The sequence below is a fragment of the Camelus dromedarius genome, chromosome 5 (assembly GCF_036321535.1).
Source record: "Camelus dromedarius isolate mCamDro1 chromosome 5, mCamDro1.pat, whole genome shotgun sequence".
Classification (NCBI taxonomy): Eukaryota; Metazoa; Chordata; class Mammalia; order Artiodactyla; family Camelidae; genus Camelus; species Camelus dromedarius.
Genome location: NC_087440.1, coordinates 6,047,284 through 6,061,308, shown reverse-complemented (window position 1 = coordinate 6,061,308; position 14,025 = coordinate 6,047,284). Strand labels below are relative to the sequence as shown.

The 14,025-nt window shown below is 33.5% G+C and overlaps 1 protein-coding gene across 7 annotated transcripts in view; it reads right to left on the bottom strand.

The window, feature by feature from the left end:
* Positions 1 to 14,025, bottom strand: part of VPS13C (vacuolar protein sorting 13 homolog C) — a 157,441-nt gene that overhangs the window by 76,035 nt on the left and 67,381 nt on the right. For all 7 annotated transcript variants that reach the window (XR_010380837.1, XM_031452951.2, XM_064485545.1 and 4 more), the window contains 11 exons: positions 12,402 to 12,481; positions 11,157 to 11,216; positions 10,466 to 10,628; positions 9,608 to 9,724; positions 8,652 to 8,755; positions 8,274 to 8,441; positions 7,473 to 7,777; positions 5,519 to 5,666; positions 4,702 to 4,810; positions 2,433 to 2,569; positions 411 to 567 (listed from right to left, as the gene is read on the bottom strand). Coding sequence is in view for 6 of the 7 variants with exons in the window: in XM_031452951.2 (XP_031308811.2) it covers positions 411 to 567; positions 2,433 to 2,569; positions 4,702 to 4,810; positions 5,519 to 5,666; positions 7,473 to 7,777; positions 8,274 to 8,441; positions 8,652 to 8,755; positions 9,608 to 9,724; positions 10,466 to 10,628; positions 11,157 to 11,216; positions 12,402 to 12,481 (1,548 nt within the window). In the remaining variant the exon portion in view is untranslated. The remainder of the gene's footprint in view (positions 1 to 410; positions 568 to 2,432; positions 2,570 to 4,701; positions 4,811 to 5,518; positions 5,667 to 7,472; positions 7,778 to 8,273; positions 8,442 to 8,651; positions 8,756 to 9,607; positions 9,725 to 10,465; positions 10,629 to 11,156; positions 11,217 to 12,401; positions 12,482 to 14,025) is intronic.

Genomic DNA, 14,025 nt, shown 5'->3' with positions numbered 1-14,025 from the left:
TGTAATTTAAAAAACAAACAAAAACAGTTACTAGTAAATTAACTCACCTTTTCAAAAAGGGTCTACACCTGGGTATTGTACTCGGGTTGTGATTTTCTAAGGTGTCAGTTCTCACAGCATACTTATAATGAAATGTTGCCTTTTACAAGTCTTGAAGTATTATGTATTGATCTTGAAGACAAATGCTTCATTTCTCCTTTAGATATATACTACTTTGTGCTAAATATTTAGATATATTCTCATTTTATGACAATTATATAAATAATAAATTTTTAGTACCAAATTCCTTTATATTAATTTAAACTAGCTAAAAAATTATGGTGACACTAATAAACGTGCAATGTTGATAAAAAGGTAGCAACCATCTGCTATTACATGCACAATTTACACAGACTCGACTTCACACTTACCAGAGAACTCAAAGCATCGCATACTAATTTTTTTCAGATAAGCTTCAGCAGTCAGGTCGTAGGCTTTAACTCTAGCTTCCATTCCAAGCTGCAGGACACTTAGTTCATGTAAAGGCCTTCCTTTCTTTTCTGCTTTTTCCATCAAAGTAATCACAACCTAGTAAAAGATACCAGTTTTACTACAAACTATTTCACCAATATATGATGAAGATAAGTCAATAATGTAATAACCATCCAGAGCGACATAACCAAAAAATTCACACGATGTTAAGATGTTTACTTCTATTTGTGCCTGGAAATTGACTAGGATTATCTACTTTGGAAGGTACACCTATTTGTTCAGATTTTTAAAGCACTGCCACTGTATTCCAGTGGCTTTCAAGAGTTATATTAAAAAAAGTTGTCCTGCCTAATTTTCAGAAGTCGCAGTCTGATGGATGGCATCAGACTAGATGTAAAAGTCTGTGAGATAAAACAGTCAACTTTTATGCTATTGCTAAGGCAAAGTTTCTCAACCTTGGAACCACTGACATTTGGGGTTGGATAATTCTTTCTAGTAGGGCCTAGTCTCATGCGCGCTGTAGGCTGCTTGGTGGCATCAATGGCCTCTACCCACTGGCTGCCAATAGCTGTCTCTCTGGATAGTGACAACCAAAAATGTCTTTAGTCGGGAGGGTATAGCTCAGTTGACAGAGCACGTGCTCAGCATGCACGAGGTCCTGGGTTCAATCCCTAGTACCGCCATTAAAAAAACAAACCAACCTACCTAATTACCCCCTTCTCCAAAAAAAAAAAAAAAAAACCAAACCAAACAAAACCAAAAACCCAAAATGTCTTCAGACAATGCCAAATATCGGCCTGAGGGGAGGATGCAAATTGCTTCCCCCACCCTAATCACTGTCCCAAGGAAAGGGAACTGTAATAATATATATTACAAATGATGTTAAAAATGACTTATGGGTTTTCTATGTACATATGTTAATGAAGCTCATTTGCAAAGACAATGATTCATCTATCAAAGTTTCAGTTATCAAAGCCTAAAAATCTTCAATAACTCTAATAATATTAACCAGAAAAACAGCAGAGGTTTAACACGAAAGAAGTTCATTTCAAAGCATTATATTTCAGATCAAAAAAGTAGAACTCATTTGTTTAAAAGTTTATTATTTTTAACTCAGAGATAGAACATAACCTCTCTATAACTATTTCATAATAAAGCAACATTGGAGGAAGTTCTTGCATGTCCCTGTATCCTCTATATTTCCCACATTTACATATGTTCATGCCTGGTCCTCTTTCTATGGATAGGGTTCAGCCCCTTTCCTGAACTCCTTTTCTCAGACTACGTCTTATTTTTCTTTAAAAATTCAAATTTCACTTTCTCCAGGAAATCTTCCCTGACTCTCTCAGACTGTTTCGATGCCCTCCTCTTACCATCACTGCCACAAGCTCCCTGGGCACGTTTTTAATGGGAGCAGTTACAAAAATTTTAATTATTTTCTTGTTTGACTTCAGAGCCTTTTATCTCTGAATCCTTAGCACTCGGCATATGCAGTATTTGTTACATGTGTGAATGGAGATGAGAAAAATTCATTTAATCTTTCCTTAAGAATCTGCAGATGGAAAGCAGTGATAATGTAATATTTTTTAAATGTTGACATATAATGCTTTATTCTATTAATGGTTTCTAAAATTTGCAAAGAATTTCTGTCACTATTTCCTTTTCCTGCCTTTCCTAAAAATCCAAAGCAAGCCACATTCCAACTGTCCCAAAATCATTTAAAAACCATGTTATAGGACATACTACCATTTTCTCAAAGAAATATTATATCCCCCAAATATAACTCATCTTGAACAAACTCTCAAATTTTTAAACATTATTGCTACATACAAATTACAAATAGGCTATGTAAGATTTTTTTTATCCGTATCAATAATCGACAAGTTTCCTTTAGTAGAGGTAATTCCAAATATCTATTCTTTATTCACCTCACTTTATAAAAACAGATGAATATAACACACCTCTTTGATTTCAAATTTCAGCAGCATATTAATGATGTCTACAGATCTAATTTCTTCCACTCCAGCTGTTAAAGCATCTTGTGAAACAGGCACATCTTGTTTTAAGGTAGAGATTTCAAGTGGCTCTTTAATTTCACCTAAAGATGTTTAAAACAAATGCATTCACTTCTATTCTAACAGACACTGTATCAAGTGAACAGAAAACACAGAACTAGGCATTGTCATGAGGAGGTCAAGAAAGTCTTAACAGAGTTATCATTCAAGTAGAACTGAAGGACCTCCTCTTACAGGGAACACATTCTAAGAAGGTCAGAGTTTGTGGAAATCACAGAAAGATAACGTATCAGGATAGGTTTTGCAAACAGGATGGAGTTGGATATGGTTAAATCATGAGGAGGATAACAAGCCTCAAAGCTTGATAAGGAAAAAAAAAAAGGGAGAATAGTTAAAGCCACTTATGTCACACCAAGTGCCAAAAGTAAAACCCTATGAATGCGACCTTGTGGTCCTACATTCACACACCCTGAAATGCAATAAAATTGCTTTCTAAATCGTAATACACAACACTAATAACAGGTATCACTTGCTTAGTATTTACCTCTGTGTTAGATGCTGCGCTAATAAGACATACATGGACTGTCTCATTTAATTCTGTAACAACCCTTTGAGGTAAAAATTTCATTATCCTCATTTCACAGACAAGCAAATTGAGGGGCAGACAGATTCAGTACCTCAAATAGTATAAACTATACCAGAAACCCCTATGGAATATCACTGTTGTTAATTATTACCTTTGGGAAAGCAACGCATAGGGCAAAGTTTCTTAATACCACCTTATTCCAACACTTCCAAACATAGTGTGATCCATGGAAAATAATTCTAGCAAATATTTAGCTTTTACAAAACAATTCCTGGAATAGGCAAAGATTTTAAAAATAGGAAATAAAAAGCACTGATCATTTTTTAAAATTCACTATTAGAATCAGAATTCACTAAAATTAACTAATTCTATTACTGACTGGGAAGGGGCAGAGGGAGGCCTTCTGGGTGCCACGCTGGAAATGTTCTATATCTTAATCATGGTGGTGACACTGGTGTAACCATATGTAGAAATTCACTGAACTGTACACTTAAGATTTGCACACTTCACGTATTAATATACTCTAAAATAAAGATTTTTTCCCCCTAGTTTTTTTAGGATTTATTTTTGAGATATAATTGACATAAAATATTTCATTGGTTTCAGGTAAAAAAGTTTTTTAAAAATGAAAAAATACAGTAAGATCATTTTTCGCTTAGCAAATTGACGAAAAATTTTAAATCTGATAACATGCTGTGTTAGAAAGGGCACAGAAAAACTACCTGATGGGAACAAAAAGTAAGTGTAAGTTCTATGGGGGGAAACTGGCAAGATCTTTCAAAATGTTAAATTAAACTAATTTTACTGAATATATTGACTAAATTATATTTTAATAAAAATTAAATACTCTTTAACCCAGCAGCCCTGGTATTTCCCCCACAGATAAACACGCATTTGTAAAAGTGTATGTACAAGGATATTTAACGCAACATTGTAAGAGTGAAATACTGAAAACAACCTGAAATGTGCATTAATAGGGATTTGCTAAATAAATTATGATACTTCAACAGAATTTAATACCAAGCAGCCATGAAAAAGAATGAGTCGGATCTATACATATACAGAAATGGAATGAACACCAAGGTACATAGTGTGAATATATGTGTACACGTAAAACAGCTTACAAAAATAAGTTTGGTAGTTACTCTGCCTTTAAGTCCAAAGGGCTATTGTATCTAATAATTTAAATTACCTTTGCATTTTTATTCCAGTACAATTTTTTTCAGTTATCTGTTGAGTTATAATTTATCAACCACTTCACTTTTTTAAGATACATTACTACTAAGCCTTATTTAAAAATCAGGTCAAGTATGTTACATAGCCTAATGCCAACTTAAAATGTTTTTTCTCTATACATACAAATGCAATAATTGTTCCAGGAATCCACCACTAATCTGAAACCCTTCTTTATGGCCTTCTCCTAACTCATGCAACTTAGAAATAATTGACTGTTCACTCAACTTAAAAACAAACTAGTTTTATTCAATAGCATCTTATTTGTTTTCTTGGCAATAGAAATCACAATTTGTAAATGTGTGTTTGTTTACTTCATTTTTTACTGCCTGTCTCCTCTACTAAATTATAAAATAAGTAGTCATGTGTATTATGCCACTGACTTCAGCCTCTTACCCATCTCCTGTATTCTCGGTTTCACTTTATCCAGGTCTTCAGTAGCTTCACCAAGATTTTCTGCTAGTATTCTAAATAAAAGATTAAGATCTTCTTGATTTAGATTAACCTAGAAAGATACAGATATTTCATTTTTAAAGGAAACAATTTTAATACAGAAAATTTCCTTAGTAATAAAACACTAAAGACAGAATAATCTTAACACTTACTTAAAAAAATTATATAATCACTATACAATCAAGTATTTCACTACTTATTTTATGTTAAAATTTTTATTTTCAAAGGTAAGACAGTGTTTGGAGAAAAACAATGTGATTTATGAGTCTATATTAGTTCCACCTACTTAACCAATATGATCCTTAGAGAAGGTTAATAATGATGAGAGAAATCAGATCACTTTTTCTAATGAGACAATTTCAGAACACACATAAATTCCACTTTTTAAACAATAACAACTTCAATGAAATAAAAAGGCCATCTTCAATATAAAAAATAGGCATTTCACTCAATGCTATAATTATCTTAGGAGTACCTGGATATCCCTAAAATAAAAGTATGTGTATATAACATACAGAATGACATATAAATATGATATATGCTAATACATAACTTACATACAGATCTCTGTTAATGTGTACTTAGAGCAAATTTAAAACCTAGTAACACAACTGAAGATTAAATTCTACTAAAAATAATAAAGATCTTACTGAACAATATCACACTGAAATTTTTCTTGTAACAATTAGTAAAAAAACTCCACATTTCATTTAGATTTCTAATGAGAAAATTTTCAGAGCTTTTTCACTCATAAACTCACATTCATGGATTCAAGATGCCCTTTAATTTCCACAACAGGCACCTTGCGGTACCAAGATGCAGCCAGATTCCGATTTACAGAAAACTCCAAGTTAATTGGGTGCAACAGTTGAATATCAGGATGGGAGGTGCCTGACTGGATCACCGTCCTAATAAAAAATGTAATTAATACATATGCATAAACACAGGGGGTAAATGCAATACATCATTAAAAAAACACAAAGTCAAAAGTTGCTGTTATCAACACTGATCTGAAACAGTGCTGGTTCAGTGTTTTCTAAACTTGGACTATAATTAATTTAATCTGTAATACACTAGCACAAACAGATTAAAACACAGGTGACCCTTGAAAAATGCAGAGGGGTTAGGGGCAACGACCCTTCCTGCAGTCGTAAAACTTGAAGTTTGCCCTCCATATCCGCCGTTTCTCTGTATATGAGTTTCCTCTGTATATGCAGCTCCTCTGTATTCATGGTTCCAAACAATCACGGGTTGTATAATACTGTATTATTTGGCACTGAAAAATATCTGCGTGTAAGCAGAATCATGCAGTTTAAACCCATGTTGTTCAAGGGTCAACTGTACATTTGTCTACAGGGTCAACTGTACAATCAGCCTTTAAGAAAGCGTTTTTCTTTAAACAGAAGATAGGTGACAAACTGAATAAATTTTAAAAAGAAATTCATATTATTGAAGATGGGGGAAATCATCAATACAGTTGTTCAAGAACTGTATGTGCACTATAGAGATTAATGAAAAAAATGGCAAGATGAAAAGTAAGCAATTTCTAAATTTATAAAGGTCTTCACCAGGATTATTTCCTGGACTTGCTTTATAATCATTCCTTTTTTATTGAGAATAATTATATCTCCCTGGATGGGGTAGAAAATGATTTTTAAATGAATTGTGTACACATTTTCAAGTGTCCTCTGGCGTGAGCCCTAGAGATACATCATTACTTACACAGTATTCCTGCCAAAAATGTGTAAGCTCAGTTAAATCATGAGGAATCACTCAGACAAAAAATCAACTGAGAGTCATTCCATGAAACAAGTGGACTGTACCCTTCAAAACTGTAATCATCATGAAAGAAAAGAGACGCTGAAGAACAATTCCAGGATAAATGTCTAGCCGTACAGAAATCCCCTCCCTGATACAGGACTCAAATAAATGCCACATGTTATCCTGGATGAAGGGAAAAATTCTTAGAACAACCAGTAAAATCTGAACATTAAAGGCATATTAGATAATGGATTCTATCAATTTTAAATTTCCAGAATTTGATAACGGCATTGTGGTTATGTAAGAGGATTAATGTCCTAGTTCTTAGGAGACACATGCTAAACCATTTAGGGGCAAAGGGTTAAGATGTCTATTCTCAAATGGTTTAGCAAAAATGTTTTAACTTCCAGTTACAAGATAAATCTTGGGGATGTAATGTACAAGATGGTGACTACAGTTAACAATACTGTATTGTATATTTGAAAGTTGCTAAGAGAGTAGATTTTAAAAGTTCTCACAACAAGAAAAATATTTTCTGTGAATGTGTGTGGTGACGGATGTTAACTAGACTTACTATAGTTGACCACTTTGCAATACATACAAATATCAAATCATTATGTTGTATATCTGAAACTAATAAAATATGTGAATTATATCTCAATAAAAATAAAATTTAAAAATTTTAAGTATTTTAAATAATAATACGTATATACACAGAGTTCAAGCAGAAGTAAATAACTGGTGAATCTAGGTGAAGAATTATAGGGACACTCAGTACTATTTTACTATTTTTGCAATTTGTCTGTAGGCTTGAGATTTTTCAAAATAAAAAGTTGATCTAAAAAAACTCTTCTGTGCAATAGGAAGTATGTTGAGTATGAATTTAAATCGTCATTAAAGTTTATAGAAAATATTAAATAATACTTAAATCCATAATTATTGAAAGAGCATACCTAGAGAGCTTAAGCTTTGTTAGCTGCACATCCATTTTATCAATTACTGGAGGGTGTGAGTAGTCTTCACTAGGTATCAGACTGAACTGATTCTGAACTCTGATTAAGCCAAGATCTACCACCACCGCATTGGTGGACGTGGAAGACTGTGGGATGACTATAACCGGTGCCTTCAAATCAATATTGACAGAGACACGAAAGCTCCTCTGGGCAAGATCTTTCACACTCGTGGCAGCCTTTTCTGCAGCCTGGGCAGTGGCAGCACTCAGAGCCTCTTTGGCTGTCCGGAAATTGTTCAGAAAGTTCTGTGGACACGAAGTACAAAAGGAGAAATTATAACAGGACGATAAGCACATCATTAATAACACCATCTTCTTTTTATTTATGTGCTAATTTTTTTCCAATAAATAACTTTCAGCTGAGTCCTATTTTTCTAGAGTTAGGAAGGAATTACTGATTATCCATCCATATTTATGAGCTCCCTGACCAGGAGTAATTATAATTATAGCTATATAGCTAAGGAACAGAGGAAAAAAGAACATTTTCAGTAGTTTCTGTATTTGAGAATTTGGATTCACTATGTTCTAGCAAAATTAATTCCAGTTCTAGACAATGTTAGACAAAAATCATTAAATGATTCAGATTCCAGTCATTTAAGAAAGGTTTTGACCTCTACATTAATACATAAATACCATCAATCATCAAATCAATACACAACCTAAAATCCAAAGTTTTAAGATTTGCAATTATAATTATCAGACTTATTTAAGTATTTCTAAGTCAAAAAAATTGTGATTTTACCAGAAGTGACATGAGGAATTTATGGAGATAAACAATCTGAATACAGCCAACGTTCAATGATACCACACCATCTACTTTGGACATGTCAGTGTAGGAATCCCCTTCGGTAGCATCTGGATACAAATCCAAGTTAAAATTAAAAACTTCATTTCCCATTATTGACACGGCCTGAAAAGCAGAGATTTGAATGTACTCCATCCAAGAGGATAATGGCAAAACAAAATTCTAATTTAAAAGGGTTTATATTTATAATCATTATAGAAACAAACATTTTTCTATCAAAATATATTTCATTAATATTTTTAAAAATAAAATATATTTTAAAATAAAATTTAACATTTAATTATCAAAAAATACTAAGGATTTACTATCACCTACTTTTTTATGAATTGTCTTAGGATCAACATCTGTGACAATAATATTTTCCAGTCTGGCAAACAGTGACTGTTTCCTTGACTGAAGAAAAAGGGAAGAATCCAGTCCTGAAAAAAAAATACTATTATAATTTCTATATATCTACCACAATAGATTTTAAGATTTTTCTTCCATTGCATAATTTTTATAGGTGACATATTTATAAGTTTAGCAATGTCTGAACTACCAACTGATAACTAAGTACAATATTAGATATTTTTATTCTATAAACAATGAAACCCATAAATTCATTAAAAATAATTATCTGAATTTTCAACCTTCTGGAAAACTACATCTAGTATAAACAGATTATCTTGGAATTTTAGTAAATTCTTTATACCTTATATCCAGTGATTTACATGGAAACTATAAAACTCTAATGAATCAAATTCAAACTAGGATATGCACTGCCAGTTCAGAAAGAACAACAACAAAAAACTCTAGTTCTCTGGTTTTTAAATTATTTAAGAATTTTATGAAACATATTCTATCACAATGAGCTGGTAAAGCTGGAGTCAGAGAAAAAGCTAGATTTATTTTAGCAGCTTTTGCCTAAAAGAACATAATGGACTCATAGGTTTTGTTCTTCATTATAAGGTTGCCTTGCATTGGTACCAAGATAAAGCGTAGTCCCAGACCTTAACCCGAATTCTGAATCGACGACACTTAGCTCATCAGCAGAATTCCTAGACTAACATTAGTATCCCTTTCACATCTGAGACCCTTCTCGAAAGGTCCAAAACACCAGTATGGTTCAGTCTGATGGTCAGAGTTTGACCAACATCTACATTCTGAAGAGTTAAAAAAAGCAGACAGTCCAATTATGTCATAAGATAAATTAATCCAGTTTTCACAACTCAGAGCTTTAGCACTGAAAAGAAAGCTTATCTTTTAAACAATTTTTAGTATGAGAATTTTACCTTGAATCTTGATTTCAGCAATATTGTTCTTCTCATCACAGACAATGACAGAGAAAGCATTCAACTTGGCAAAGAGCCTGAAGTGAATAATGTCACTGTCTTTAGAGGATGCAATCACTGCAAGGAAACAAAGAAGTTCTGTCACAGTGGGATTCTAGCAATAAATATTCCATTAAGGTTTCTTTCCTATATTAAATGAACTTGGTTCTGCTTAAAATAATTATAAAATACTCAAGTTCTAAAAGGTTTCAAATAGTGCTTTTCTTTACATATTCTATAGTTTGCATTTTCAATAGTGAGATCTATTACTTTTATAATTTAAAAGCAAGAAAAAACTCACAATAAATCAAGCTAAGGACACTGAAACTCAGGGAAGTTAAACAATGTGCCCCACAGTTTAAGTAGCAGAATCAGGATCTGAACTGAGTTCTTTCTGATCCAAACACTGGGCTTTAACCAGTTCGATGCTACCCATGCACCCTGGCCCTCAGTCTCTGGGTCTCGAATTCCTCGTCTGTAAAACGGAAGGGAAGATTAAGCCTCTATGCAGCCCCTTCAGGAGCCACTGAGGGGGAGGAAGAGCTAAGAATAAATACAGGCCTTCTTCCCCTAATGCCCGCCTGAAGGCATCCCTCAGCACCACCAGAACAGGAACAAAACCAAACATTTTTAATGACAACAGTATTAACCATACTTATCTTACATAGCAGGCACCCATGTATGATTCAGTTTGACGAAAAGGACAAAAGTGGAGAAAAGGGCATGTAAATGACTGACTGATGGTCTCTAAGACTCCCCACTTAGCCCCAGAATTCTAAAACCCTCACTAATAAGAACCAACAAAAAAAGTCTCCATGCCTTTCTGCAGAGCTGAATTTTTTGGTTGCTTTCCAGTAGAAGCTTGTGCTTCCTTGGTATCACCCATGCTTTGGCCATCTGATGGAATAATGGTTGTCAGATAATTAATAGAAGAGAGAAGGGCTTGTGTATGCAGCAACAGATTTAAAGATGAAAAAGCCACCTAGAAACATTTAAAAAAGAAAATTAGTTTCCCAGGCCAATTACACCGGCAGTCTCCACAATGGACCCAAAAGGCTCCTAACTAGGTTTGCATCATGGCCTGACATCACTCGGAAGGAAGAGAGAGGAGAGAAAGAGTCACAGCCCGCAGCCCCTAAACAGGGATATATTTATACGAAGAGTAAATCACACCTACACACTTTGGGGGTTCACGTGAGTATGAAGGTAACCTGCTTACCCCACTTCCCAGCCTAATTATCACGGAGCCTATAATCTGCTTGTCATGACCCTTCCAATATTCAAAATATACAAGGTTTTGGGATCTTAAATGGACTATTTATTATGACTATATAAGCCATGTAAGTCAGAACATGAAACTCCAGAATCACCATGTATTACCACTGTGTCAAGAAATGATTTTAAATGTCATATGACATTTAAAATCATTTAGATCATTTAAATGTGATTTAAATGTGACTTCTAGAGTAGGATATTTTCAAACAGGATCTATTCTTTCAATAGAATTTACCTTAAGTGTCTGTTCAGTTTTTTCAAAAGTAGTTTGAAAACTAGGTCCATTCTTATCAGCCTAAAAAATAAGAAACAAAAGTCTAAAGAAGGAATTAAGAACAAAGTAAATAAATCACTTACAATCGTCAGTTGATTTATTTATATTTAGCTATAACTATATTATTAAATACATTATATACTTAAGTTTATTATCATTATTTTAAAGTTATATCCAAACCTATTTATTTATTATAATAGTACAAGTTTGTCCTCTTCAAACAGAGGCAACATTCGCTTCTGGGAAACTGTAGCTAGGAGTCAGAATGATAATTGTGAAAGTAAGAAGGTTTAAAGGTAATCCAGCCCATCTATCACCTAATGTGTGAACCCCTTTAGAAAGTCTTTAACAAGTCAATTTTAGGGTATCTCCAGTGAAAGAAACTTCATTTTCTTAGAAATCCAAACTTTAGAGAACTTTCATTTAATGAGGTCTTTACACTGAATCAAAAATCTGTCTCCCATCATAATTAACAATTGGTTCAAGTTCTGTCCCTTGGAAAGATACATAGTAAATTCAAAGTTTGACCTCTTATGAAAAGCCTCTGGCTTGACCAATATCTCTGCCTCTCTGCTCCCATAATGCTTTGTGTTCTTTTTTGAGAATCAAACACATTATATTTTAATTGTTGTTTATAGTCTATCTCCCTACTAGTCTATAAGTTCCTTGAGAATGTTTTTCATCTCTGTATCCCAAGTGCCTAACAGAACCTAACACAGAAACATATTCAGTGAATAGTTGTTGAATGATTAAACAAATCAACTGATCTTGAATGAAGCTATGTAAGATTGGCTCCTTCAGCATTCCTCATACACCATATTTTTGAGTCCCTCCCGAATCCTGGCAGTTCTCTACTGAACTAAATCCAATTTGACCTTATCCCTTTTGATGCAGGATATTCAGCCAAATGTCACCTATGCATACAAAGGATGTAGGTAGATGAATTTGCCCCAGAAGATACGAGCAGGCCCTACTTCATGCCAGGCTTCCATGGTGACAAGAAGTCTGGGGGCTCTGTAAAATCTTAGTCCTGTACTTAAGTGAAAGAGAATGAGGGTGTACAAATGGAAACAGAAATAGTAGACATCCCAAAGATTAAAATCTATGACACACAGCCAGACCCTTTAATAATCTACTGCCATATTTCTCCTTCCAGAGGATAGTTTAGAGCATACAATAAATATATGAACAGCCTATGGCCCTTACCTTAATGTACTCCACTTTTAAAAGATCTAACCCAGGTTTGTCAGAAGAGCTAATCAAGTGAAGGGGCTTCTTTTTGGATCCTAGATTAAAGAAAAAGAAAAAATGTTCCAAATAAATTGCTCTTTTTAAGTTTGGAATTTTCTACATGTCTTTTTCTTTTTTGAAAAAATTTTAAGCTTTAAAATACTACCTGCACATATTTTCATGGTTATTAAATATTAAGGTCATCACTGGTAAGGAAGTCAGTCAATCCAAATCTTTACCTTACCTCTAGAATCCAGCTGACTTTAAAACATGCAGACTACATTTTCTTTGATTTTATATCTGTGCTCAAAAATAATCAAAACTTCTCTGGATATTTTTAAGGTCATATGTGCACTCTGTAAAGCAGTAGAAAGACTACGGGTGTTAAGAATCAGGAAATAGGAATTCTACTTCATCTTTCCTTTACCAAAAGCTATTTAACTTCAGGTGTCTCAACTAGGTAACAATGAGGTTGAGCTAGAAAAACGCGTTCTGCTGAGTTCTAAAATTTCATTCATAGTAAAGAAATTTAAATAATTTTCCTCTGTTTAGACTTAGAGAAGGCTTACACAGAAGAGGAAAGATTTTCTTTTTAATGAAGGGGATTATTAAACTTCTTTCAATTTAAAAACAACAGGAACTACCAGATGTCCTCTATATGCTATGTAGATGTACCAAGGCGCTGCCTCCAGAAACTGTGCAGGGAGAAGTAATTTATCCACCCTTTTATCCATCTTTTATTATGTACAGTTTTGTAACCCCTGTTTCTGGACATCCCTGAATTTTCCATTGAAATAAGCTTCTCTAAGGGAAAAAATAGCCTAGCAAATTTATTATTTCTACTTTTTCCTCTTCGGACAGTAATGTAAACTCCATCTTAACACAGTGCTTATAGAAACTTACTAATGCATAAAAAATTTTTCCTCTAAGCTGAGGTTTGCTTTAGTTACATCTATTTTTAAAATAGCAAGAAAGAGGTCTTTTTATTTGACTAAAATATTAGGCAAACATTAGACAATTTTAATTACTGAAAATTCACCCATTCCTTCATTTCTCAAATATCTGAGTACACAAGATGTATGCTCAAATGAATAACCTATAGGAGCTTCTGAAAGAATGAATTTTATGTCCCACCATTTTTATTCTTATAATCTGATGCTGCTTGATATATGAACATTATTCAATCAAAGGAACAAGGACTTCAATATTATAAGACTAGAGAGAAATTCTAGGTTTTGCTATTCATAAAATGAGTAAGCCACTTAATCTCTCTTTATCTAACCTTTCTTTGTTTGTAAAATGGGAATATGCCCTATATAAAGGGGATTTATATGGACTCTCTGAGGCTGTAGATCACAGCAATTAAGAACACAGACCCTAGGGCCAGATTTCTAGGGTTTTGGTCATGGTTCAGCCAGTAACTAGCAGTGTGACTTTTGGTAAATTATGTCATCAATTTATGGCTTAGTTTCCTCTTTTGTAAATTGGAGGTAACAGCATTGCCTATCTCACAGTATTGTTACAAGGATTAAATGAGTTGTTATTTATAAAATGTTTAGAACAGTGCTAGCTATTATTTATTACAATTATTATTATATAA